The 27,408-nt window shown below is 40.9% G+C and overlaps 3 protein-coding genes across 3 annotated transcripts; 1 reads left to right on the top strand and 2 right to left on the bottom strand.

The window, feature by feature from the left end:
- The first annotated feature begins 16 nt into the window (after positions 1–16).
- Positions 17–6,763, top strand: neu1 (neuraminidase 1). The gene is made up of 6 exons (XM_066724706.1): positions 17–256; positions 1,106–1,295; positions 1,525–1,787; positions 1,943–2,125; positions 4,064–4,283; positions 4,796–6,763. Exons 1-6 carry the CDS (start codon positions 137–139, stop codon positions 5,014–5,016), a joined length of 1,197 nt encoding a protein of 398 aa, XP_066580803.1. The 5' UTR covers positions 17–136; the 3' UTR covers positions 5,017–6,763.
- A 241-nt stretch (positions 6,764–7,004) lies between these two features.
- LOC136772035 (V-type proton ATPase subunit G 2) lies at positions 7,005–9,734 on the bottom strand. The gene is made up of 3 exons (XM_066724707.1): positions 9,525–9,734; positions 8,497–8,597; positions 7,005–8,281 (listed from the first exon to the last, which is right to left on the bottom strand). Exons 1-3 carry the CDS (start codon positions 9,721–9,723, stop codon positions 8,108–8,110), a joined length of 474 nt encoding a protein of 157 aa, XP_066580804.1. The 5' UTR covers positions 9,724–9,734; the 3' UTR covers positions 7,005–8,107.
- Positions 9,735–13,312: 3,578 nt separating this feature from the next.
- LOC136772082 (secretory phospholipase A2 receptor) lies at positions 13,313–25,328 on the bottom strand. The gene is made up of 6 exons (XM_066724774.1): positions 25,322–25,328; positions 17,185–17,259; positions 15,941–16,288; positions 14,501–14,827; positions 13,664–13,839; positions 13,313–13,401 (listed from the first exon to the last, which is right to left on the bottom strand). The coding sequence occupies exons 1-5, from the start codon at positions 25,326–25,328 to the stop codon at positions 13,739–13,741; spliced, it is 858 nt and encodes a 285-aa protein (XP_066580871.1). The 3' UTR covers positions 13,313–13,401; positions 13,664–13,738.
- Positions 25,329–27,408: the final 2,080 nt, after the last annotated feature.

Genomic DNA, 27,408 nt, shown 5'->3' with positions numbered 1-27,408 from the left:
CTGTCTGCTTTCCGTGGAACACATGACCAGAGGAGCCATGTGGGTCAAACCGTAGTCATATGACAAGATGTATCCACCTTAAAAAGCGTCTCGGTGGCACGTTTTCTATGTTTTTTGCGGTAGTTGCTCCGCAGAGATGGGCAGCGCACAGTGGACCGGCTCCTGCAGGGTTAGTGGCCGAGCTTGGGCGGCCGGTCTTTGCGGTGTTGTCGCCTTGTTACTTCTAATCCCGCTCGTCGGTGCAAACCTCTTGTCGGTAAGTTCTCCGTTATTTCCCCGGTATTGCTGGCTGTGCAGTGGTAATTTTACTACCGATGCCATCACAATATAGAGCAGAGGAAGAGGAAACGGAAATGCACGTTATGGGGTTTTATTTTCAAGCGACCAGACGAAATCTAGTAGAAGCCAATCAAGCGGTCCAGACCATCAAAGCGGTGAACCTTAAAATGGTTTTATTACGGCTGGCTTCCTGTTGTGTAACTGAATCCACGTCACTTCCGTCGCCTCTTCCGTGTGTTGCGTCACTGAGCACTGAACTGACCGCTTTCTGCTAATGATGGTGCTCTTACCCACAGCACATACTGGGACTAATGTAACTATTGCCACATTGTTCCTTATGAAAGCAACACTGAAAACTGCCTTTAATGGATAAGTTAGGAAGTATTTTGAAATGTAATCAAAGTGGCTGCACTGCATGAGTCTTGCACACCAGTCTACTGTAATTATAAACTCTTCACTTGCAGTGGAACTTGTGAATTGCAGGGTCTCGCCTTTCACTTAACATTGTAGAGGATGAAGCTTAATCTGTTCTATGGGACACAACCTAGAAGACATCCATGCAATGTTTAGACCCATGTTAAGACTGAAGAAATTGCTTAAGGTTTCAATGTCAACAGATTGCATTTGGACTCTTTTATGTCAATTAAAATGTATAGTTGGAAGCAAATTGACTTTAAACTATTTTGTGTATGTATGGTATATAATATGTATGCTGTAAAGCCCAATATTGCAAAGCTGGAAAGTTACTTAATCTGCTGTGGAGTGAGTCAGTTTGCAGTGTCTTCAGTGGTCGTGTGGTGGTGTATTTAATGCCCTCCTTCCCCAGGTGAACCCCCTGGTGTTTGATGAGCAGCTGCTGTGGGTGAGTGGGGGTGCAGGCTCTGTGAACACCTACCGCATCCCACTGGTCACCTTCACCCAGCGGGGCAGCCTGCTGGCCTTCTCTGAGGCCCGCAAGAGCTCCTCCAGCGACATTGGGGCCAAGTTCATCGCGGTGCGGCGCTCCACAGATGGGGGTGCGTCTCCTCTCGTTATTATAGTCTGTGCAGGTGTGAGGCTGCAAAAACAATCAACTGCTACAGGATCACACGGCTGATATTTGATCTCTTGAGCGTAGCTTACTTGTGCTTCTAGTCCCAGTGTTGACATTCAGAACTATTTTTAATGTTATGATTACTTCTGTGCTACCTGTTGGTACTTGACATGTAGAAAGACAACTTAAGTAATTTTGAACCCCCTCCCCAGGCTTGGTGTGGAGCCCCACCTCGTTCATCGTGGACGATGGCTCCCTGGCGGACGGCCTGAACCTGGGCTCGGTGGTGGTGGACGAGGAGACTGGTGTGGTGTTCCTGCTCTACTCGCTCTGCTTCCACCGTGCCCAGTGCGCCCAGCCCAGCACCATGCTCGTCTACAGCACCGATGACGGCCTGAGCTGGAGCCACCCGAGGAACCTGTCCTCTGAGCTGGGGGCCAAGGCCTTTGCCCCAGGGCCAGGCTATGGCATCCAGGTACTGTGGGGGTGGGTAAAGCAAGACCATTGGATAGGTTCCTTAATTCAGTACTGCACAACTGAAGCAGTAGGTAGTGCATGCCAGCCCTTATAGGGAACAAATCTGACTTAACTTGTGCACAATCCTGTCTCCTCCCTCTAACACCCCTGCAGAAGCGCTTCCGTCCGGCTCGGGGCCGCCTCATCGTGTGCGGTCATGGGACCATCCAGGGCGACGGAGTGTTCTGTGTGCTGAGCGACGACCACGGCCGCACCTGGAGGAACGGCGCAGCACTCAAGAGCATCCCTTACAACCAGCCCAAGAAACCCGGCGACTTCAACCCAGATGAGTGCCAGGTGAGCTTGTGAGGATCCGGGCCATGAATCTGCACACACTGTGTGGGAATCGTGCTGTTAATGGTACCAAGACTACAGGAATGAAAGGGCTATAGACTTCAACCCATCTGGCGACTCTCCTGTGTGCTGTTAATCTATTGTAATCCGTGTGCATTCATGGTTGGTCTAAACCACGGCCTCCCAACCTTTTCCATTCCAAGGCACACTTGATCAACATCATAAATCTTTAAGGCCTATTACCCACAAAATCCATTCCAAAAACAAATTTTTAAATACATTAAATATTTGCATAATTTGTCAATGACATAATTAGCTAGTGTATTGAATTGAATGACTTTTTTTTTTTTTTAACGCATCTTAAAGGGGATCGAGTTTTAATTTATTTTTACAAGCACATGGTTTATATATATGTAGGCTATTAACTTCCATGAAACCTGTTAACCTTCCAGTAAAAGCACTTTACTGTTAATAAACTATATGTGTGGTGACCTATGCACGTTATCTTTAACTTGTATTTTATTCAATAGAGAAAATTGACGGAAATAATGAATCTGTACTAAAACGGTGTACGGTGAATAAACCTCAGTGTTCAGTAACCTTAAAGACCACTATACTGAAAGTAGTAAATCTGAAAGACAATGGAACACGGTAACCTTAATAGTTGGGTTAACTAAAAGACTCCCTTCTACAGTTTGTCAACATTTATACATTTTTCACCTATATAATAATTGGGTAAATTGCAAAATAAATAAGCATCTCCGGACTAACCACTGGATCATCTCCAGTTAGTGTGCTGCTTTCAGTTCGTTGCAATTGACCCATTAATCCTAATGTAGATTTAAATGATCCCGGAGATTGATCTACCACTTTTCAGTTGTACAGCTTATTCAACTTTTTGGGTGTCTTCTGTGCATTTCCCAAACTGCAGATGTGTTTCAAGACATTTGTTTACTTTTTTGGTTTGCAGTATATTGCACAACACCTTGCACAATGGCAGATGAAACAATGCAGAATAAGAGTGGTCCACATGCATGCTGATAGATGGATAGATGGATGATTGTACTCTTTCACAAAGTTAAATATCAGTGTAATTGTATGTTTTCAAAATGCATTGTTTAAATGTAATCTGGTCCAATACCTGCTGACACAATGGTTTTTAAGTAATGGGCATTATACAAATCAAACTATTTAATGTAGATGGACTACGAGTGACATCTGAAGTCAATGGCTGTATTTGAAACTGCATACTATACGTACTACATACCAACATTTCAGTAATGTTGAAATGTAGTATGCAGTTTTGAATACAGCTAACTTCTATCGACAAGAAGGAAAAAAAGATCTGATTGTCGCGTGACAAACCTTCAAAACCTCCGAAGGTTTGGAGACCGAACAAACCTTCCAAGACCGGCCTAATTATAATTTTTAAACAAAAAAATGTATTCCTATTTTAAAAGCATTTAAAAAAAAAAAAAAAAGTTTGTGGCCCACCTTCAGTACCTCTACGGCCTACTAGTGGGCCACGGCCCACAGGTTGGGAAATCACTGGTTGAAGCTTAAAGGTAGGGTATGCAATCTTTTCCAGAAACATTTTTTGTTATACTGGTTGAAAGTCTCTTCACATCCTGATAGCAATCAATAATTTTAAGTGGTCTAAATGTAAAAAAGATGGTCTTCTGTGGAAGGGACAGGACTAAAAAAGGATCGACCAATCATTGCATTCGGTCTAAATGTAATGATAGGATGTCCTTGTCGGTCAATCTATATTTGCATACCGCTGTGCAACGTGTTCGCACAGACAATCGCACGTCATCAGCGCGGGTTTCCTTGACAGCCTTTTAAATCCAAGTGCTGCTGTATTGACAGAGATTACAGGCCTTTTAAAGTCCTGTACAAAGGCAATGCTGTAGTATAACCGAGTCAATGTGTTCTATGCAGCCAGTGGAGATGCCCGACGGTTCGGTGGTGATCAATGCCCGGAACCAGAACAGCTACCATTGCCGCTGCCGGCTGGTGGTGCGCAGCGACGACGGGTGCGAGACGCTGCCGCTGGACACGCTGCGATTCGACGAGACCCTCATCGACCCCGAGGTGGCGGCAGGGGCGCTGGTCAAGGAGGGGGTGCTGTTCTTCACCAACCCTGCCGACACGCACAAGAGTCAGTATTTGTGAGCTAGGGTCTCTCTTTCCCCCCTCCCTGTCAGGGTTGCTGTCCTTCCATCAGAGTGGGCTTCAAGCAGTTCTGGTTTTCAAACACTCTTGAATGGTAAACTTTAAAGTAGTCAAATCTGCTTTTTAGTGCATGTTGGTCTGTACTTTTTCCCTTGGATTCACAGGGGATGGGCTCTACTTGATCCATTTTAAAGGATTTTAAAACTTTCCTCAGACCAAAGTATGCAGGGCACACCTGTAGAACCTGTGGAAAGGCAAAGGTCATTTTTTGTAACCCGTTGATTTTCCTAAATGTGTTTTTTTTGGGGGAGGGTAGTAGGTGTAGTAGAGCTTCTAAGATACAATAACATGCAGTTTGGCAGCCAATAGGTTTTATACAGACCATTGTCTGTCTTCAGCCCATTCCCACCCACGTGTGCTCCAGTGTATGTATGAATTGCTTGGCAATGAGTGTTGCCCACTACACCAGTCTTCAACCATCTCCCTCTCCGTGCCCAGGGATCAACCTCACCCTGCGCTGGTCCTTCACGAACGGCTCGTCCTGGGAGTCGGCCCTGGTGAAGCTGTGGACAGGCCCCAGCGGCTACTCCTCCATGACCGCGCTGAGGGGCAACAAGGTGGAGGACCGCAAATACATCTTTGTGATCTACGAGAAGGGCCACCAGGACCCCTACGAGACTATCTCCATTGCCAAGATCCACCTGTTTGGGGGGCTGTAGTAAGATGCAGACTTTTGGGGTGGAAGGTTCTTGGAGAATCTTCACGGCTCTGGGCAGGAGCCACTTGGCCTTTGCTTGTAGGCCGCTCCATACTGTACCCCATGGTTTAACTTGACTCCTAGGCTACTGAACATTGACCCTTCCCCCACTTTTGGGTCTGCACAATTTGTTAATCTACACCAGCTGTACAGATGCCTTGCTGTAGTGTGCATGTAGCTCACAACTCCTGCCCTTTTTTCATCCTAGTGGGCTAATGAGGCTTCTGGGTTACCCCCTGCTCTGTCATGGATTGGATCTTTTTTTTTTTTTGGCTTTAGTCTAATAACTGATTCACTGACTGCCCCTATACAATCTGATCTGAGGCCCCTGAAGAGCAGGACAATAGGCCATGTGTGTGACACCTGGGTTTCTCTCTTGACGGCCAGGGTGGAATAAGGATTTTGTCTTTGTTGTTTATTTTAGATGGGGATTTAAGTGCTTAATATTTGCCAAGCAATCTCCTCCGGATAAACGTACACTTCTATACTCTAACTGTCTGCCTGTTTGTGTGCTGGCTGCGGAAAGGCAAGTTTAGGGACTTAAACTTGAAGACTAACTTACTCACTCAGTTGCTGGTGTGAAGGGGTGCCCTGCTCTGCTCTCCTGGGTTTCTGAGCACTGCGGTGTGGCGTTCAGGGATCTGTGCAATAAGGGAACTCCCTTTCTGAAGGGACTGTAGTGTTTAAGCTTGCTAATCTGCACGGGCTGTGTGTTTGTCATGATCTGTGCAATACCACTGAATTCTCTCCCTGGCACATCAGAAAGCCCTTGATCAGCACAATGCCAGTGATCTGATGCCGGACTGTGGCTAACCTGGAGTGCTCTTTATGTTCAATATCCAACCCTAGACCTTCAGCACAGCAGTTCTTGTATTTATAATCTTATGCAGTTTGTACTTAAATTGTCAGACTTAGTTGTGATTAATTGTACACCAGTGAAATATGTTTTGTAATATTTAATTTGCCCTTGATGTTTGTGAAGCCAATGGAATGCTTTAAGGGCTTACAGCTTTTTCTACCCTGTTCTCCTGCCTTGAATGCTGTGACTGCCAATCACCTTCACCCCTGTCCTCACTGAGGAGGATCTAATTGGTGCTTTGTGCCAGATTTAACTAAGCCTTTAAAACTACTTAAACTTGTACACCAAAATAACCACTGAAAGCGATCGATGGAGCAACACCATCAACTAGAGTATCTGTTCTTACCCTTTTGCAGGTTCAAGGTTCTGCCCCTCTCTTAGGTGGTCTTGCTCTGAATTAAGGTTGAAAGCAGTCACACACTCGCTTGTGATCGTGTATTTTGTGGAGCACTGTATGAATCCTGTTTCAGAGCACTTGCTGGATTGGTGAAGAATTAATCCTTGTTATGTGGATTGGAGGGGGGGTGCTGAGGCAGATGTCAGTGTTCCCAAGTTCTGAGGTCTTTACTTTGGTATTGGAAACGGGAATATTTTCTTTCAGCTGGGGGGGTGCGTCTCCGGTCCTGGAGGGCTGTGGTGGAGCTCGGGGGGTCTCTGCTATTTAGCCGAACAGTTTCAATGTCCGATCATCTAGAGCAAATCACTGTAATGTGGATCATTTAAGAGCAGAGGTCTTATTAAAAAGCAATTGGACTCTCTAGGTCTTGAGGTGTACACCCCTACTGTACATACTTGGAGTATTTTTGATAAGCTGAACTGGAAATAAACTCTTCAGAAATCCCTTCTACAAGTTTTTTTTTTTTTTGGTGTATGCAATGGTACAGATCTACATTTTAAGGCTGCAAGGTTTTAGTTTTAGACAGGAGTCACTTCAATATACCAATGCTCCTGTCCTAGTAGAATATAGACCCCTCACTATTGCCAAAGGTGTGATCAACCAATTTAAGTTATTTACATCCTTCTTAAGAGCTGTTTGTTACTTTGCGTGGTTACAGAACCAAGCACTTAATACATCACTACTTTACACTGAGTGCTGTACACCACTTTATTGAACTGGTTACCATACAGACAGGCAGATAATTGAGGGATAGATTAGCAATCCCTGCCATGCAAAGGGGAAAATGTAGCTGTGATTAATTGCAGTGGAGGGTAGAAGATGGGACTTTCAAGGGCGGCAGCAGTAGTGTTCAGTGTAGAATTTGGTGAGAGTAAGTAGCTGCAAGGAAAGGATGTTAATCTGAATTTGTCAATGGTGTGAAGTGTCTGTCTCTTATTAGGAGTCAATCTGGGCTTTAGAATTTATTTATAACCACTTTGACGCTAAATCAAGATTCAGCGATTGGTGTATGTGCACTATTTGGGGGGTGGAAAAAAAAATATCCTTTAGCTTTGCAACCTATGACAAACCCTCAAAGGACTGACTCTGCATGTATTTGCAACATTTAGTGTAGATGTCTGCGGTCACACCAGGGTTAATTATCGGTTTTAGGACTGTTTTGTTGCCGCTGCTAACTACTACTGACACCACTACACTGGCATAGAAATTGCCCCATTACCGAAAGACTATCCGCCTGATTTTTGCACTGTACATTAAATAAGCAGTGACATGCTAATGGCATAACTGAGATCAAAAGCACATGACTATCACTGATCACACGTGCACACTGTCTCCACAATGAGCCAAACGCACAAGGCCGATGTTGCAAAGCTGGACAGAGTTAATGACTGGGTTCAGGAGTGAGGGCAAGTGCCTGCATTGGGTCTACGCAGAGATCTGGTGCTGGGAGGGGTGTAATATAAGGTACAGTTACAGTAAGTCTATGCAGTGATGTAATTAGTCTGGCTGGGGGGTGTACTTTTGGTGAGTGTGCAGCAAATATTTGCAGTGTGTCCATCTTTGCAGAGATCTGGTAGCTGTGTGTGAAATTAAATGTGCTCTCCATCTCTGAACTGATAACTAGTGTATCGGGCTGAGGTTGTGTTTTTAGTGTGTACGTATCTATGTAGTGATTTGTCTTGTTATGCAATGATGTACGTTTTAAAACACATGCAGTGTAGTGAGTGTCTGCAGGGTGTGCCTTTTGTGTCTGTGCCGTGTTGTGTGGTTTTCAGAGTCTGTGTTGGGGGGCTGTTCCTACGCTGTGATCTGGTAGTTGCAGTGTATCTGGGGGTTGAGGTGGCAGGTGATGGACAGCAGCTGTCTCAGCACCTTCTCACGGTTGCGCTGGTAGCTGCTCTGCATGCTCTGGATCTTCTGCCTGGTCTGCTGCTCCACCTCAGTGGACAGGTTTCCCTGAGAGCCCAGCACCTGCAGGAGGAGGAGCGGTGAGTTGATACAAGCTGATTGAGAAGATGGAGAACGCAGACCAATGACCAGAGACTGCAGTCCATAAATGCACAATCGTTGATGCACTGTTACACACTACTTTACTCACACCCTTCACTAGCCTACACAGTCTAAACCCGTCAGAGACCCCAGTAAATGCTCCATGCACAGTCATTGTCTGTATTAATCTCTCTCACCGTGTGCTGTTTCTGTGTGAACTCCCTCTCTCTCTCTGCCCTGTACTGTTCAATCTCTCCCTGGGCCTCCTCCTTTGCCTGCTTCAGTCTGCGAGTCTTTCCTGGAGAGGGAGAGAGAGAGAGAGAATGATGTTTCTTAGGACTGGACTGGACATGGTAGTTTACAAAGGTGCTGTCTGACAGCTGAGGGGTTAATATAGACACTGACTGAACATTGTCTTAATAGATATATAGGCAGGTGGTTATTACAGCCAGGCACTGACTGACTCTTATCAGCCAGCTTTCTTTGATCAAAACGGCCACGCACACATGTAATATATGTGTTTTTGAACACCTATCAGTATTACTTAACAGTGCTAGTCACACACACACAGGCTGGTCGTTGTTTATAATTCATACATACAGAAAATTATGCACTCGTATATTAACTAAATCGGTTCCGGATCTTAATTAGCATATTAGTCCACTTTGTCGCATGTGTTGCATTTTTCTCAGCTACGTTCATTTTCATTGTATTGGAAAATCGCTTTTTTTCTAAATGGGTAAAACAACGTCTTGTACGGATCACCTGATTGGGGAAAAATGGAAATACGTATAAAATGCAGCTATTTAATTATCCAAAACAAGGAAACGTATTTAATATTACCGTTTTATTTCAGTGCATGCATCTCGCCCCCCACCCGCTCCTGCGCAGCACAGTGATCAGATGCGGTTTGATACATCATCACTGCAGTGCTTTGAATGGCGATCGCAGCGAAACAATAGAAAGGGAGACAAATTAATCATACGATGTGATCCATAGCTGGTAAACACGAAGCAGTTATTTGGCTCAGTATTGTCGGTCGCGTTCCTGTAGCGCAGATGTGCGCAGATGTGCAGAATCCCACCGCTTCCATTGGTGGAGCAGCGCACATCTGCGCAGACACGAGCGCGACTGCCCCCCTGCACGCCTGTCTGCGCTGCTCTCTTGCAGCCGCTCTCTGCCAGGGCCAGCGGCCCCCATCCACCTCCCGGCCGCCGTCTCTTACTCTTCCTCGCCTCAGCCACCTTCTCGGCGGCGCGTTTCTCCGCCTGCAGCAGCTGCTGGATACCCTGAGACTGGCTCGCCATTTCTCCTTTCCTTTTCCTTTTCCTTTTATTTGACGCGATCACTCTTGCGTGTCTGTCTGCGGCTCTTGTGTCGTGTGTGTCTGCAGTGTCTCCTCTGTGCGCTAGTGCAGCGGTCATACGATGCTATTACTGTGACGTAATATTTAAGAGCACAACACCTCTCACTTGCGCGCACACACGTTAGAGCTAACCTTTGCTTGTATTGGTTTTTGTCTTTTAAAGTTAATATATTTTAAACACACCCATAATACATAGTACAAAATGTTGTTTTTATTAATAAATCCTGAAAGGGGTTGATAATTTTTCTGTTCTTCTTATGACACAAATCAGTCAAATTTAAGCTTAGGTGACATATAGATTCCTTTAGATATAACAGCGTTACATTTGTGTAATATCAAGTCTGCAGTCCTGATTGCTTTCAGGCGGTGGCTGAAGCTCACTCGTATTTTGCCCAGGTTCCTGACTTTTCTGTACAGTACTTTACTGCCCTACATGCCTCCAGCACCGGGGCGCACACTTTTATCAATATTTTAATTTTGGTAATGGACCATCAACTTGACTTTTCTTTGCTCTGAAATTCAAGCCCTTGAAGTACGTATATAAAAACTGCAAGGTAAATCTCCAGGAATATACATTGTAAGTCCCAGAAATACTATATTCAAGTGTTTTAATTTATTGGTGGAAATCCCATTCCATCCTTGCATGGGTTAATGTACCTGTATTGTGCAAGTCATGCCCTCTTATAGTGACTGCCTGAAGTCTGGAACCCATAGACATCACCAGATACTGGGTTTCTTCCCTGGTGATGCTCTGCCAGGCCTGTCTTGCAAACGATTTGCAACCAAGTATTGAAACTCACAATTTAATTCATGATTGTTAGTTTGACCAATTACTTCTGAGCCCCTAAGATTGGGGGACCACTTATACAAATTGGTGTAATTCCTACACTGTTCACCCAATTTGGATGTAACTACCCTAAAATTAAAGATGAAAGTCTACACTTAAAGCAAATCTTGATTACACACCACCACAAGGGATTTGAAAGAAAACAGAGACAAAATGATGACAATTGTGTCATTGTCCAAATATTTTTGACCTAACTGCCCAAGGACACCAAGCTGTACTGCAGAGAGCAGTTTTTCACCAGGAGAAAGACTGGTGAGGTGAGGTGAGGTGAGTCACTGGATTGGATGTCTTACAATCTCTGCAGCCTTCAGTTAATTATATGCAGTCACTGACTCCCTCATCTCTGCTCGTGCAGCGTTCCTCTCCTTTGTCTTGATCCTCCTTGATCTCCCTGCTGACACTTTCAGTCATTTCATCCTCCTCTCTTCCCATCGCTGATCTTGGAATCTGTGAGATTACTCTCAACTTGTTCTCTTCCTACCTCAATGGCTGCACCTACCAAGTGACATGGCATGGTTTATTTTTCCACACCACAACCTCTCCAAACAGGTGTGCTCCAAGGCTCTGTCCTAGGCCCCGTCCTGCTCACTCTCTACACGTGCTCTCTGGGGCTCCTCATCACAGCCCATGACTTCTGCTACCATTTCTATGCAGTTTATCCCAGGTCTTTTATTTTCACTCTTATGTCCCCCCACCCCCCTCTCATTTCTTCCAGTCATCTCCAGGATACATTCACATCATCTCAATCTCAACCACTGGCTCCCGATCTTGGCTTGCATCTCATTCAGCATTTTGACCATTTTGACCTGATCAGAAGAATAACTTTACTCCCTCTCTGCTCTCCTCCCTTCAGTTCCCACTCCTTTTGAAATCTTGCTCTTAGTTGGAGGAATGACCTTAACGTGGCAGCTTATTGTCCCGAGCTGTTCATGGTCCTTATGCCTCTGAGAACTTGTACATTGTTGGAACTTCTAGTGTTTTACTGTGATTTCTCCTATGCCTCTCTCCCTTTAGCACATAGCTGTATTATACCTCCACTTGTTACTTCATTGAACTTTGATGTTTACTTATTGTAATGTTGTGTTGTTGCACTTTTGTAATGCTTAAGTTGCTTATTGTGCAAACTACGTCTGCCAATAAACACCATAACATAAACTTCAATAGGTCCATTCACTTTTGGTCAATTAAATCTCTTGGTAACATCAAAGAAAATAAAAACACCTAAAATCATATAAAGCACTTTTTATCATGTTTCTTTGAGGAAGAAATTCAATTAAAAGAATTACATTTGTCAATATAAAAGAATCCAGTTACAAAATTGTTTTATTATGGAACATCTTTATAGCAATTTAAATGGTAGGTATATGTTAAATTACATAATAGAAATCAAACCATTGTAAATAACCATTGTAACAGAAGTTTAAAGTTACGCACAACCTTTGAAAAAACATTTGATTGAAAGAAAACGGAGAAATCAAAGTAAAACTCAAAAATAACAGATGGCAAAGATAAAAGCAAAAACATGAGAAATGAACTTACCATCTGACAGAAGAAAACAAAGATCATACATGTGACATGTTTTGCATACACAAGTGAAATACATTTTCAATATAATTAAAATTGAGGATCTAAAATGATGTTGAAAAGCCTTAAAGCAGAGCTGATAAATACACTGTAACTCAATATGTTATCTTGTCACTGATTTAAGCAAGATAATGGGTCCCAACTCCATGGGACTCCAAATCTATGAAATATGGGCCAAAACACAAACTTTCTAAACTTGAGTGTTACATTTTTACTTAATGGGGGATTGGGGTTGAAGGCTTTATATATTGTGTACCTTTCTATTTCTTTTGTATTCCTGGGCTGGCAGCATACAAGTGTACTAGTATGTATCAATCTGAAAATAGTGTATGTATATATATTTTTTTAAGTGGTTAAATTGTCTCCTACTCTTACACCTGTCTCACCAAAGCTAATGTAATGTAAGGACAGTTGCAGGGTGTTGTGAAGTGGGTCAGTCAGACTCTAGTTGTTCTCCGCAGTGATTCCAGGCCGGCGCTCTTGTGGTTGCGTTTCAGCTGCTCTGTGACCCACAGGGGGCGCTCTGCTCACTCTGAGGGACAAAGACACAGAGAATCAGGAGGAGCTCTGGACACACAGCACCTCCAGGCACACGCAGAGTAAACCGACTTCTTCTGTGCTTCACATCTTGACGCAGTTATTTTGTCTCTCGTGCTTTCAAGAGCAATAGTTTCTGTTCTCTTTCATGTTCCAAGAGGCCTTTGCTTTAAAGATACAAAATATATATGCACAGTAATAGATATGTTTTTTTATTTTTTATTTTTTATTTTAGATTTAAAATGTGTCAAGGAAATTATACATATGAATGCCAGAAATGTAAAAAAAAAAAAAAAAAAAAAAGTTACTTTGTTTCTTCAAATAATGGAAATGTTTTTCAAGGAAAGTGCTTGTTGAACTCTAGATTGAACTCTTGTTGAAGACATGGACTACCAGCCAGCCAGAGTATGTTCAGTTCAGTACCTCTTCTGCAAATGAAGCTGAGCTCGTCCTCACAGTCGTGGTCACACCAGCAGCCTGTCTCTGTGTCCAGTGCAGCGCAGTGGTTGTCCTGTAGGTCTTGGGGGGCCTCCCCAGCACTCCAGTTCCCCTAGGTCAGAGTGTCTCTACTAACCCAGAACCAGAACCCCCAGATCCGGCTTTGTCTCAGGCCCAGCCAGACCAGGCGTGAGTGGTTGCCTTTAAGCAAGTCCTGAATATGTCTCTGCTCTTCAGAGCTGCGTATTTCAGCCAGCTCAGACTGGTTAGACTGGCAGTGGGTCAAGGCATCAAACCAAGTCTTTGACTCATTGATCAGGAAGAAAACATCTTTGGAAATGGGCGGGGTGGAGGGGGAGGAGAAGAGGACAGGTGTATAAGGAACAGGACACACTTGAGGAGAAACAATCTGCATAAATTATCTTCACAAGCTGCTCAGTCAAAGAACCAAAGAAATGCCTGTTAAACGCTCCAGTGTGGGCTTCCCCAGAGCCGCACTCGGGGACCTCATCAGGTATCCCATAAGAGGAGTGTTCTTTCTTATTAGTTTAATCAGGTTGAGAGGCCAATATAAAAGCAGAGCTGTACTCACCATAGTGACATATGAACGGTCTTTCCTCAGTGCAGTTGGCGTTGGTCCATTGTCCTCTCAGTGTCCCATTCACCATCACCCCCACACACTCCTTTCCTCTGTGGGCTTCTCTCTGCAGTGTTTCTGTGTCTGAGGCCAGGTCTTGTTTTCCTGAATCAGGCTGATGTTAAGGCGATCTGAGAAACAGAAGATGTCTGGAGGTTATTCCCACACTGTAATTCAGTCAGTGATCATCTCTCAAAATACCCATACAGTCATATTATCATATTTTTTCAAAGGTAAGATGGCAAACCTCTTTCATTTTGAACTCAAATCTTCCATGGAAGTGTGTAATTATATGAAGTTTTTTTCTAATGGAACTTCATAACTTATAACTTAATTATGTTGTTTCTATTTTAATATTTTCAAAATATATTTCCACTGTGAAAGAAACAAAATCAAGAGATTGATTAAGTATTGGTGAGACATTGAATCAATCAGATATTTATATAATTTAACAATTAATTATTTCAATGATTTTTTAGAACATGGTTAAAAATATATTTTAAATGGGCAAATGTATTACTCTATGCATCTGCTTATGGCTCATTAATATGCGATGTGATAGAAGTTGTCGAGTCTTTATACCAGATTGATTCTCTGTTGATCTGGAACATAAATGCTTTCTGTGCTTTAGAATACATTGCGATGAAAACGCTTTCGATCTGAAAGCTCTTCTCAGTACCTGCACGACACCTAGACTTCTGTGAGACACACACTCACCTTTATCAGCTTCACTTTCTGCAGGTAGTTATAGTTATGTGACATTTACTATATAATGCAGAGATCTGTGTCTACCTGAGGTGTTACACAAGAAGTAGTTGCTCTCCCCACAGTCTCTCTCTTCCCATTGTCCCTCTGAGTCCAGGGTCACACACAGATGCCCTTGTGTCCAGTTGGAGTAGCCCACAGTCTGCCCTTTGGAGGCGCTCTCTGATTTGGGACCCAGCCCAATCCAGGCTCCAGTTTCTTTAGTATTATTTGTCAGTGATAGAAGCCGATCCTGCTGCTCTTTATTGTACACTGTGACCAAGTGATTTGCTCTGCAGTAATTCTGAGCCGCTTCCCAGCTCAATTTAAATTGTATGAATGTGTACTTTTCAGGTGACCTTTCCTCTACAGCAGCTGTAAAACAGTTAAAGACAGAAATGACAGAGCTGGTCCCCTAATCCAGCTGCACTCCTGACTTCAGCCCTGCTGTTCTCAGTTCTAACAGTCTCAATTCTAACACTTGTTCTCTGATTGCGGAGGAATCCCAGATAACGCTGTCTCTGTTTCTCACTCATTGTGGAACTCAACTGAAGCTCAGATTTCATATTCTACTAATATAATCACATGAGATTAGTTTCACATCAAGTGAATAGTGATTATTGCACACTTGTGACTGACTGTGTTTTCCCTCAGATAATAATCCTATAGAGATGAGGGTGTGAGGTTCAGTTAAACTGTTATGTGGATTATCACATGTGATAAGGAATAGAGAGGGAACTGCCCGCCATCCCTACTGAGACCTGCCTCCTGCTGTTTGGCTACTCTGGGCACTACACTACACTACTTTGAGTGTACAAAACAGTGTACCTATGCGGAAGTATTTTATCACTGAAGTCACAGAACTCGCAGAGATGGGTGCATATAAATGTAATGTAAATATAGCTAGCTAGACAGTTGTAGATATTGATAAATTCTTTATCAAGGACATTATAATACATACATAGATAATATAAACGTATTCTATCATCATGATTTAAATATACAAGTATATATATATATATATATATATATATATATATAAGTACAGCAAAAAAGTATAATACTAGGAGGTGATATAAATAAACAATATATTTCCACATTATTATTCATATTATGATTATTATTTATTATTATTATTATCTTGTACAGATACTACTTGCCTAAATCATTGAAAAAGTTATTTGGAAGAGGAACAGTGCAAATGCTAATGCAGTCTCCATTCTTTAAAACTACAATCTGACAAGAAAAGATTGTGTAGGTACTTTCTCAGGTCACCGGTAAAGGCACCGAATGATGATGTTGAAGTGTGTCCCATTTAACTATTTTAGCTTTGCCCTGCACCTACACCCTCCTCACTCAAATACACACTCTCAGAGGTCAGTAAACGTCACACAAAGTGTACACTTGTCAAAGGGTGTAGGGAGCAAGTATGCAATTTGGGACGCAGGCATAGTCTACATATACCCTCTGTGCTCAGTGTGGCCCTACCTTGTGTCTCACAGATGAAATAGTTTGTCTCCTGGCAGCTTCTGTTCTCCCAGCTTCCCTCTGTGTTGAGAGCAGTGCAGGGCAGGTGACTCTTCCAGTGAGTGAATCTCAGCTCTTCTCCGTCAGACCACTGCCAGTTCTCTCTGCAGTCTCGGCGCAGCCCGATCCAGGCTGTCTCTGTGCCAGGACTGTGTGTGACATTGAGGAGCTGATCTAGTTCTTTTTGTTTGTCAATGGAGGCCAGGTCAGTGTAATTGTCTCTGCAGTATCTCTGGGCTTCAGTCCAGTTCAGGGTCTTGTTTATAAAATAGAATTGTCTGAAGTGGCAGGATCCAAGAGGACAGAGCACTGGGAGCAGAAACACAAAGAGGATAATTCTGACACAGGATTCACTCAGTATAGCATTTGCGCAAACAGACATATAGGAAAATATAATACTCTAATAATACAACAAATATTCTTGAATGCTCTGAGGATGTATTAACCCACAGTGACACTTACTGACAAAAAGGAACAACTGCAGTAGCTGTAATTACAAAAATAAAGTCAAATTATTGTTATTGTTCTTGTGGTTGTATTGTATTTTGTATGTGTATGCAAGGTAGGCCTTGCAAAAATCAAAACCATTAAATCCTTTCATCTGTCTGTTTTTCTCTTAACACATGTACTGCAACCCCAACCAACTGCATGTATCAGTTGTGTTTCAAAAGCACATCCCTCGTGTAAATAAATGCACTGTTAACACTGTTAAGTTCATAAGTCATTATCCCACTTCACAAACTTCAAATTTCACTCAGGGGAGGACATATCAAACATGTGTCACATGGGTAACTGTATTGCCCATATTTACTGGCACTTCTGGCTAATAAATGCTCAGGTTTGTACTGATAGTTTTGATATGATGAGTGACTGCGATGGTTGATGCAGTGGCAATAAAACTGCACGTGCTTGTGGATCCATATGAAATCTCGATCAACCTTCAAATTGCACAACTGTCATCTGCAGAACAAAATGTGTGAAGCCTAGACTGCTGCACAATTCAATCCAAATGGCTTCCCTGTGCTTCTGCAAGGACAGATCTGTGTCCATTTCATCCTGTTAATCTGAAATCAGCGCATTTTCCAAGGAGAAACAACTGATTGTGCTGCAGTCGCTGTAATCATTAATCCTGAGAGCAGTGCTTGGGCATTATCAGAGCAGCTGTGCTGTGGAGAAGGATCACTGCAGACACATCCAGAGCTCACCTGTCAGCAGGAGGATGAGCCGCCCCTTCCCCTCCACAGACGCATGGTCTCTTCTCTCTGGGCTCAGCTCTGCCTCTGGACACACAGGAGAGTCACAATCAGAACAAGGACCCAGTGAAGATTAATGTACACACAGTTATGTAGAGTGTATAATACTAAAACACATGTGATGATCTTGTTAATAATAATAATAATAATAATAATAATAATAATAATAATAATTTTGATATGGTTTGTAGGCTTTAATAACTGTCTTTTTACACTTGTTTAAACATTTTTGTAATTCCCCTAAATTTCAGTACAGGATGATTAAGCATTTAAGGAGGAAGGATGACATGATCTGTGAAGTGACAGAGAAACTCAGTTTTTACACTTGAAATAACTATTTATTAAATGACTACATTATTTCAACAGATACAGATGTTTACCAAATGCCAACAAAATGTGTTTTATGTGTTCCATGTTATGCTAGAACACATACTCTCTCAAACAGTAAACCTGCTACCATTTGATTTGATTTGGCATTTTTATTGTTTTATAATTTTCACTGAAACTTTAATACAAAATAAATAAATAACTGTAGTAGTATCAGTAACAATAATAATTTATAATTCATAATTTCATCCTGTTACCTAAGTTGTAAATACAAAGTACAGTCAGTTATCCTCTCACTCCCTTATCTCTATTTTTCTCCTTCCTCAGCTTCCTTCCCCCTCCCCTCCTCTCTTTCCCTCTCTGCCCCTCATCCTTTTCCTTCCACTCCCCAGCTCCCCCTGCCTCCCTGCTTCTACTTCACACAGAAAATCAGATACTCTGAAATTAGTGTTCCTCTTCACTTACTGACAAGATCAATGATATATGTTATACGTTAAGTATGTATGTTTACAAACACAATCATGTGTGTAAATCAAACACACTGAAAGTGAAAATGAAAAATGGTTCTTATCCATGTCCTTAAAGGTTATTTTTCTAACAAAACTGACTGCGAACCAGAAGCAGAAGCAAATACTACCCCCCCCAACACCTCTGGCCACAACCAGCATTAGCTGCAAGTGGAAATAACCTAATCCCAAAAGTGCTAATACTGACACACTCTTATGTATTATAGAACCATTTCTTAGATTTATCTATTTTCTTTGTATAGCAACATGTATTTTCAGACTTCCAGCAATTTGCTGTTACATTCATAATATACTAATGTAGTACAATTATCTGCCTAATGACAACAACAACTACTACTACTACTACTATTAGTTCTGCTGCAACTGGTACTACTGCTAATGATGAATTAGAAGTAGACACATACCTGTCAGTGTCGGTGTGTTGTCTCTATTTGTCAGTGTGTCCAGCAGTATGGGGTTGACACTCTGATCTGTCTCTAATCATTGACTCCCTGTGTCTCTCTTTACACAGGTATGCAAATCAGCACCAGTACTGAACAAAGATGGGCTTCTCTCTCTGCTGCTGACATTTCCAGTTACAGCTTTTATTGCACAGCTTGTTTGTTCCTGTTTGCACTTGAGAGAAGCTCAAAGTTCAAAAACAGTTTAAACATGCTGAATTTGTATTTTCCAAATGGTCCTCCCATTTTATCACTACGTAAAAGATAAGATGAACCAGCATCGTACAAGTCTCAAGAAGTCTAGGTTTTTGTGTGTGTGATTTAGTTTATTCTCAGATAATGCTCTGTTTCTGTAACACCTGCGCCCTGACTGTTCCCCGGTGTCACCACTAGAGGCCACCCTAGCCACACTTTCCTCAAACTGTTCCAGACCTCTGATCATATGGCAAGCCAAATTATCATTTAGAGATATCTCTAAATAATGTATTGATATCTGCAAATCATTTAGAGATATCTTAATAAGGTGCTTTTTAAAGATATCTCTAAATGATTTGCAGATATCTCTAAGTCATTTAGAGATATCTGTAAATGTTAATTTGGCAAACCAAATCTGCCAAACTCATTAACATATACATATATTTGACTTAAAATTACACGAAAATCATTTAGAGGTATCTGCAAACAATTTAGAGATATCTGCAAATCACTTCCTGTGGGTTTATCACAATTCTCGTCCCCATCATTATATATTCTCCACTTGAGCATTTGTAACCATGTCTGCATGCACTTATTGTAGACTCATAGAACACACATATGTGTATATATAGTATTATGATGATGATGATTATTTCTTAGCAGACGCCCTTATCCAGGGCGAGTTCCATAAATATAATATAGCAGGCTATATATATATATATATATATATATATATATATATATATATATATATATATATATATATATATATATATATATATATATATATACACACATATACAAACACACACACACACAACTATTTTGTATTATTTATTATAATTAATGTTTTTACTGCATACATTTATTTGAAACAATAATCCCAATAATTACATTTTATACAATTAGCCACAACAGCTGCACGCTACTTAAAATAGGTTTCGTACAAACGCTATGCGTCAGTTCGCGCAGTGGTTAGGGAATAGCACTGTGAACCGGGTTCGATTTCCGATTGGTATATATAATTCTCTTACGTGTACATTATTATTATTATTATTATTATTATTATTATTATTATTATTATTATTATTGATTTCTTACATTAAGTTTGGCTGAATTCGAATAATGATCCACTGTAACTGGATACTACTGAGTGGATTTGCCTTGCTGTCTGATTTGCTACTAGTTCATGTTACCTCAACCCTATTATTGAAACGCAATTCTAATTAGGATAATTTTAAATCCTTATTAATCGCCTTCCAATTGTTATTTCTACTCTGATACTGTTTAATTCCAGGAACTTTATTTAAATAATAATAATAATAATAATAATAATAATAATAATAATAATAATAATAATGTACACGTAAGAAATTTACATATAGCATACACACACACTTTTGTATTATTTATTATAATTATTGTTTTTACTCGATACATTTATTTGAAACAATAAACCAAATAATTACGTTTATATATATACACTCACCTAAAGGATTATTAGGAACACCATACTAATACTGTGTTTGACCCCCTTTCGCCTTCAGAACTGCCTTAATTCTACGTGGCATTGATTCAACAAGGTGCTGAAAGCATTCTTTAGAAATGTTGGCCCATATTGATAGGATAGCATCTTGCAGTTGATGGAGATTTGTGGGATGCACATCCAGAGCACGAAGCTCCCGTTCCACCACATCCCAAAGATGCTCTATTGGGTTGAGATCTGGTGACTGTGGGGGCCAGTTTAGTACAGTGAACTCATTGTCATGTTCAAGAAACCAATTTGAAATGATTCAACCTTTGTGACATGGTGCATTATTCTGCTGGAAGTAGCCATCAGAGGATGGGTACATGGTGGTCATAAAGGGATGGACATGGTCAGAAACAATGCTCAGGTAGGCCATGGCATTTAAATGATGCCCAATTGGCACTAAGGCCTACTATAGCCTACTATATTATATTTTGTAAGTCGACCTGGATAAGAAATACTAATATTGTAGCGATCCTGGCGGGTGTCTGTGTGAATGTGCCAGTAGGGCAACCCAAAGGAGTGGGAGAGGGTGTAAAAGAGTGTGTGGAGGGTGGGTGAGTCAGTTCGGGGACTCTGTCTGTCTACTTGCATGTGTGCATGAGTGTGAATGTGTGTTACGTGTGGGGCATTGTTTTGAAGGGTTAGGGAGGGATATTTGTGGGTAAGTGTGTCTGTGTGGCTCCCCCCGTCTCGGGGTGGTACAGCGGTAATTGGACGGGAGGGAGTCACCAGACAGGGGAATATATAAGGGCATGGTGACAGGTTAGAGTTTGAGTGGAGCGGGAGTTTAATGGAGAGGATCATCTGTGTGTTTAGAGAAAATCTGAGGGGGAAAAAGGGGAAAGAGAAGTACCTCTGTGCCAGATCAATAAATCACAGTTTTTGTTTTGGAAAAACTCAGTCACGAGTGCTTTATTTCATTAGCAACCTTTAAAAAGGCGAGGTCGCTACAATACTAATAATTCTCTATATATACACATATGTGTGTTCTATGAGTCTACAATAAGTGAATGCACTCATGGTTACAAATGCTCAAGTGGAGAATATATAATGATGGGGACGACGAATTGTCATTAACCCACAGGAAGTGATCTCTAAATGATTTGCAGATATCTCTAAATGAACAGGAAGGCATTTTAAGATATCTCTAAATGATTTGCAGATACCTTTAAATGATTTAGAGATATCTGTAAATCATTTAGAGATATCTCTAAATCATTTAAAGATATCTTGAAACAATTTAAATATATCTCTGAATGTGCTTTTAAATGAGATATCTTGAAATCATGTAAAGATATCTCTAAATGATTTGTAGATATCTTTAAATTATTTAGAGATATCTTTAAATATTTGAAGATATCTCTAAATGATTTGCAGATATCTTTAAATTATTTAGAGATATCTCTAAATTATAATTTGGCTTGACATATGATCACTCCATTATTCAATTATCATCACCGCTGTCTTATTAATCATCTCTACCTGTTTCCAATTCCCACACTCATTAAAACACATATATTCTCCTTTGTTCCCTCTGCCAAACACAAAGTCTTGCCTTGCCTACCTGCAGCAATGCAGAGCTTTATGTCTATTATCGTGTTTCCAGTGTACCGACCTTTACAGCCTTTATTTTTACTGTATCGTTGTTTGCCCGATCGATTGACTAACCTTCTGTGACCCCAACTACTCTTTGATACAACCCTCTTGGCTTTCTAGACAACGCAACTGGATCCTCCTCTCTTCAGTCTTCACTGTTCCAGCCCTGACAGCTTCTCACTCTGTGCAGTGCCTAGGTTGTTTTTCCTCTCACTGCTACATCATTGACAATTACCTGAAGCACACATTATATACACACACACACACACACACACACACACAATTACATAACACAGACATACAATAACAGACAACATCCATACAATAAGATAACTTAATATAATCCCCCCCTCCCCTTGGCTGAGCAGAGTCTGAGGTCTCTTCTCATTGGCTGTCCCATTGACTGACAGGACGTGTGTCTCTCGCACGTCAATCTGAGTCTGCTTTTGTCCCCGTGTGCATAAGAACTTAAGAACATAAGAAAGTTTACAAACGAGAGGAGGCCATTCGACCCATCGTGCTTGTTTGGTGTTCATTAATATCTAAGTGATCCAAGGATCCTATCCTGTCTATTTTTAAATGTTCCCAACTTTTCAGCTCCTCTGGTTTGATGTGGTCGATGCCTTTCATGATTTTGAAGACTTGGATCAAGTCCCCACGTAGTCTCCTCTGTTCCAGGGTGAAAAGGTTCAGTTCCCTCAGTCTCTCCAAGTAGGACTTTCCCTTCAGACCTGGAATAAGTCTGGTTGCTCTCCTCTGAACTGCCTCTAGAGCAGCAATATCCTTCTTGAAGTGTGGTGCCCAGAACTGTCCACAGTATCCAGATGAGCTCTAACTATTGCATTGTACAGTCTGAACATCACTGCCCTTGTTCTCAATTCTACACTTTTGACAATATACCCTAGCATTGTGTTTGCCTTTTTTATTGCTTCCCCACATTGTTTGGATGGAGAAAGTGAGGAGTCCACATAGACTCCTAGGTCTCTCATGCGTTACTTCATCTAGTTCTATTCCTCCCTTAGTGTAATTATAGTGGACATTTGTGTTACCTGCATGTAATACCTTGCACTCATCCACATTGAATTTCATTTGCCAGGTGTCGGCCCACAACTGAATATTATCCAAGTCCCTCTGAATAGCCTGTGCTGCCGAGATTGTATCTGCTGAGCCACCTATTTTAGCATCATCTGCAAATTTGACAAGTTTGCTAACTATCCCAGAGTCCAGATCATTAATATAGATTAGCAAAAGCAAAGGCCCTAGTACTGATCCCTGTGGAACTCCACTAACAACCTCACTCCAGTTAGAAGCGACTCCTCTAATCGACACCCTCTGTTTCCTATACATCAACCAGTTCATAATCCATCTACTTACATTACCCTGAATGCCTACAGCTTCCAATTTGAGGATCCGTCTTTGGTGTGGAACCTTATCTAAAGCTTTTTGAAAATCTAAGTATATCATATCACAAGCTTCACGTGATCTACAGCTGCAGTTGCATGTTCAATTTTTTTTAATAAATTAGTAAGACATGATCTGCCTCATCTAAACCCACGTTGACTATCTCCAAGAATATGGTTTTCATTAAGATGCTCCTCTATTTTCTGTCTAATCATTTTTTACAACATTTTACAGGTGATGCAGGTGAGACTGATTGGTCTGTAATTTCCTGGCTCAGTTTTGTCCCCTTTCTTGTGGATTGGTATGACATTTGCTGTCTTTCAGTCAGTTGACACATCCCCTGTTCTAAGTGTCATTTGGAAAAATCGACTTAGCGGCCTATAAATAATTTCCCTCATTTCTTTAAGTACTGTTGGAAATATTTGTTTATAATTCTGCTAGTCCCTTTGGTACCTCCTCCTCATTTATCCTGATCTCTCTTAGGGTTTGACTGGACTGATTGTCAACCTGTGGCATGTTATCTGTCTTTTCTTTCGTAAAAACCTCTGTGAAATACTCATTTAGAATATCTTGTTCGTTTTCCAAGATACCTCCATTTTTGCCCTTGATCTGTTTCACTTCCTCCTTTATTGACCGCTTGCTGTTGTAATATTGAAAAACACTCTTTGCATTAGTTTTAGCTCCAAGCTCCAATGTTTCTTTCTATTTCCCTCTTTGCTTTCCTGATCCCTTTCTTAAGATCTCTTTGCAGCTCAACATATTCTATGTATTTTGTTTCGTCAGCATCCCTTTTGTATGTGCTATACAACATTTTCTTTCTCTTTATATTTTTTTGCATACCTCTATTAAACCATTTTGGCCAGTGTTTTTTGGTCCTCAATTTGCTAAGTTTTGGTACAAATTGCTCCTGAGCCTCAAGTAGTATATTCTTAAAATATACCCATCCATTTTCAACTGACTCTGTATCCAGTGTGCTCCAGTCTACCTCTTCTAAGTGTCGTCTCATACCTTCAAGGTTTGCTTTTCTAAAATTGTAGACCATTGTTTTAGACTTGGACTTTGTTTTTTGAAAGAATGCCTCAAAGCTAACCATATTGTAATCACAATTTGCCATTGGTTCTCTAACTACTGTCCCCCTGACTCTGTCTTGGTCATTTGAAAAGTTCAAGTCAATGCATGCACTCTCTCTGGTTGGTTCCCTGACAAATTGAGTTAGAAAGCAGTCATTTACCATCTCAACCATTTCTATTTCTGCTTCTGTAGTCCCCACTGGGCTTTGGGAAATTGAAATCCCCCATTATAACAGCCACATCCTTGCTACATGCAGTCCTGATTACACTGTACAATGCAGCATCTTTCTGAATATCTGAGTTTGGTGGCCTGTAACACACTCCTACCGCTAATCCTCCAGATCTATTGTCCAAAAGTTTCACCCACAAAGATTCTATTCCATTACTGGGATCTAATACAAGTTCTTCTGCCTCAATGTCATTTTTCACATATAATGCTACCCCACCCCCTCTCCTAAACTTTGTGTATCCTTCCAACTTGTATTCATCCCCCAGTGCAGTAAAGACACTGGTTATTGTCTTTGCATTTGAAAGGAATATACATGTACTGCAAATGCAGATTTTAATGATGGAGGAAAAAATACTCTCAGTATCACAAAAATGCAAGAAAGTCAAGAACTAAAATGACTCAAAGCTCTTTTATGAAATTGTGGAAGAAAAGTCAGAATAACAATAATGTTTTAAACTATGAATGATATAGTATACAGGTGATTATTGACATATAGAAATGACAGTTTGTAGTCCCTACACCAAAATTAACTTTTTCCCCCTCACATAAAAAATATAATCTTAATTAAGAGAGACGCAGAGCAAACACATTAAGGTCTGGCAACATTGTGTTTGAGGTTGTAGTTTGGTTTTGAAATGTAGGCCTATGACATCAGCACTATGTAGCACATTATATGCTCAATGCTGATCTTATTGTGTTGTTAATGTTGCCGATCATTGCACAGTAAGATTGTCTGCACATTTCATAGGTCAATTTCTGCCAGTTCAGTATACCAGCCATAATGCTATCACTCCATGCATACACACAACATGTTATTATTATTATTATTATTATTATTATTATATTATTATTATTATTATTATTATTATTATTATTATTATTATTATTATTATTATTATTATTTCTTGACAGATGCCCTTATCCAGGCGACTTACAACATAAGCATGTTGTCTAATGTGATTCATTTAACATTTTATTCCCCGTATTTTGTACTTGTCTATATCATTCCTGGACTATAGTTACAGGTAGTCCTTGAATAACGCACTTTACTGCCCATAATCCCAACAGGGCAGTTTGTACATGACTCCCTGCATCACAGAGGGGTACCTGCTCCAAAACTCCCATCATCGTTTGGTTCATTTTAGCCAAATTATATCCCCCAGAAACAACTCCAGGACATATTTTGATATCTTTATATAGCCTTAACCATAAAGTGAAATACAGTTATTGTGGCTCTGCGTGCAATCTGTGATTCTAATTTACTTTTTAATATCAACTTTGTGTTGGCATTATGTACTTGACTGATATTTCGTAACATTTACACAGGTTTCTAATAATGTGATTTCACTTAAAGTAGCGATTTCCAGGAACGTAACTATCACACTATTCGAGGATTACCTGTGTATACAAGTCAATTTATATCCGTTACTACAATGTCTTGACCACATCACCTGGATTCTACAAGTTTGTGTATCCAAAACATTATATTCATGTATTCAAACGCATGTATTTTACAAAGTTGTCACAATGTTATTTGGTTAACTGGGGTGCTTTATAAACATTGGAGGGAACACACACACACACACACATAGATGACATCACAGAGAAGAAATTAAAACCAAATGAAAGAGAGACAGGGGAGATACATGGGAGGGGGAAAAAGCCCCTAAAAATAAGCCCCTAAGTAAAATATCTGGTTCACATACAATGATCATACCTATGACATGAGTTCCACACGAGTGAAAGACCGAATTCCGCAGTATATACAAAATGTATGATATAAAATGCTGTAAAATAAGCTATTAAGCTAAGCTGATACATTTACTGGAAATAATTTTATCAGAACAAAACAGCCTGGGTTACATACACAAACTCGTGTTTATCTATCTACACATTTAGATAGTCTTCCTTATTTAAAGTGGTTCAATTGTCTCCTACTCTAATGTAAGGTGAGTTGAAGGGTGTTGTGAAGTGGGCCAGTCTGACTCTAGTTGTTCTTCACAATGATTCCAAGCCGGTGCTCTTGCAGTTGCGTTTCAGCTGCTCTGTGACCCACAGGGGGCACTCTGCTCACTCTGAGGGAGAAAGACACAGAGAATCAGGAGGAGCTCTGGACACACAGCACCTTCAGGCACACGCAGAGTAAACAAATGTACCCCGGTAAATGTAGCACAGGATTCTTCCTCTTTGAACATGGTTTCAATGTGGTTTTAACATCACTTTACAATGCAGTCCCAGGCGTTCAACATGCATATACTGTGCTTATCTGCACTGGAACTTCATCCCCTGGTGTACCATGATGGATATGTAGATCGTTCTGTATTCATGGTAGAGTGTAGTGAACAAAGGAAAGCAGAACTAACTCCAGAGACATAGTGTCAACAGCTGTTTGCTGCAGTTTGTGTCCTGGGGTACAGCAGGTGTGGTGCTGAGGTGTGGTGAGCTACACATCCTACTGAGAAGTTCCAGCACTGTCACTGCTCTGTCCAGAGAGGAAGAGAAACACAAACCGCAGACTCTCTTCGAAAGATGAAACTTGTAGTTTAAAGTATCTCTTTCAAAGACAATTCTGGTCCAAAGTTCATACAGATATCCACACAGTCTCACACAGTCATATCAGTATGTACAAAATAAAAAACTAGTCACAATTAATAACTGCAGATGTGTTATACTGATGTGCACCTCCCCTTCTTGTTTAATTATGATTGTTTATTACATATAATAACATAATTCAGACACCTTGATGAAACGTTAACCATTGTATTAAAGATTTGTTTTGAAACATTTCCATTTCTTTGGCAGTGTAAACATACACAGTTCTATGAACTGATACATTTAAAAATTATCTGTAAAAGGTACC

The sequence above is a fragment of the Amia ocellicauda genome, chromosome 15, assembly GCF_036373705.1.
Source record: "Amia ocellicauda isolate fAmiCal2 chromosome 15, fAmiCal2.hap1, whole genome shotgun sequence".
In the NCBI taxonomy this organism is placed as follows: Eukaryota; Metazoa; Chordata; class Actinopteri; order Amiiformes; family Amiidae; genus Amia; species Amia ocellicauda.
The sequence above is the reverse complement of the archived record's forward strand: the minus strand, read 5'-3'. Positions and strand labels throughout refer to the sequence as shown.

Coding starts and splice junctions, on each gene's coding strand:
- neu1 (XM_066724706.1), top strand. CDS start 137: ATGGGCAGCGCACAGTGGACCGGCTCCTGCAGGGTTAGTGGCCGAGCT. Junction 257..1,105: donor TCGGTGCAAACCTCTTGTCG/GTAAGTTCTCCG, acceptor CTCCTTCCCCAG/GTGAACCCCCTGGTGTTTGA. Junction 4,284..4,795: donor CCCTGCCGACACGCACAAGA/GTCAGTATTTGT, acceptor CTCCGTGCCCAG/GGATCAACCTCACCCTGCGC.
- LOC136772035 (XM_066724707.1), bottom strand. CDS start 9,723: ATGACCGCTGCACTAGCGCACAGAGGAGACACTGCAGACACACACGAC. Junction 8,598..9,524: donor GGTGGCTGAGGCGAGGAAGA/GTAAGAGACGGC, acceptor CTCCCTCTCCAG/GAAAGACTCGCAGACTGAAG. Junction 8,282..8,496: donor TCACACAGAAACAGCACACG/GTGAGAGAGATT, acceptor CTCCTCCTGCAG/GTGCTGGGCTCTCAGGGAAA.
- LOC136772082 (XM_066724774.1), bottom strand. Junction 14,828..15,940: donor TTTCATCTGTGAGACACAAG/GTAGGGCCACAC, acceptor ACTGTTTTACAG/CTGCTGTAGAGGAAAGGTCA. Junction 13,840..14,500: donor CTTCTTGTGTAACACCTCAG/GTAGACACAGAT, acceptor TCTGTTTCTCAG/ATCGCCTTAACATCAGCCTG.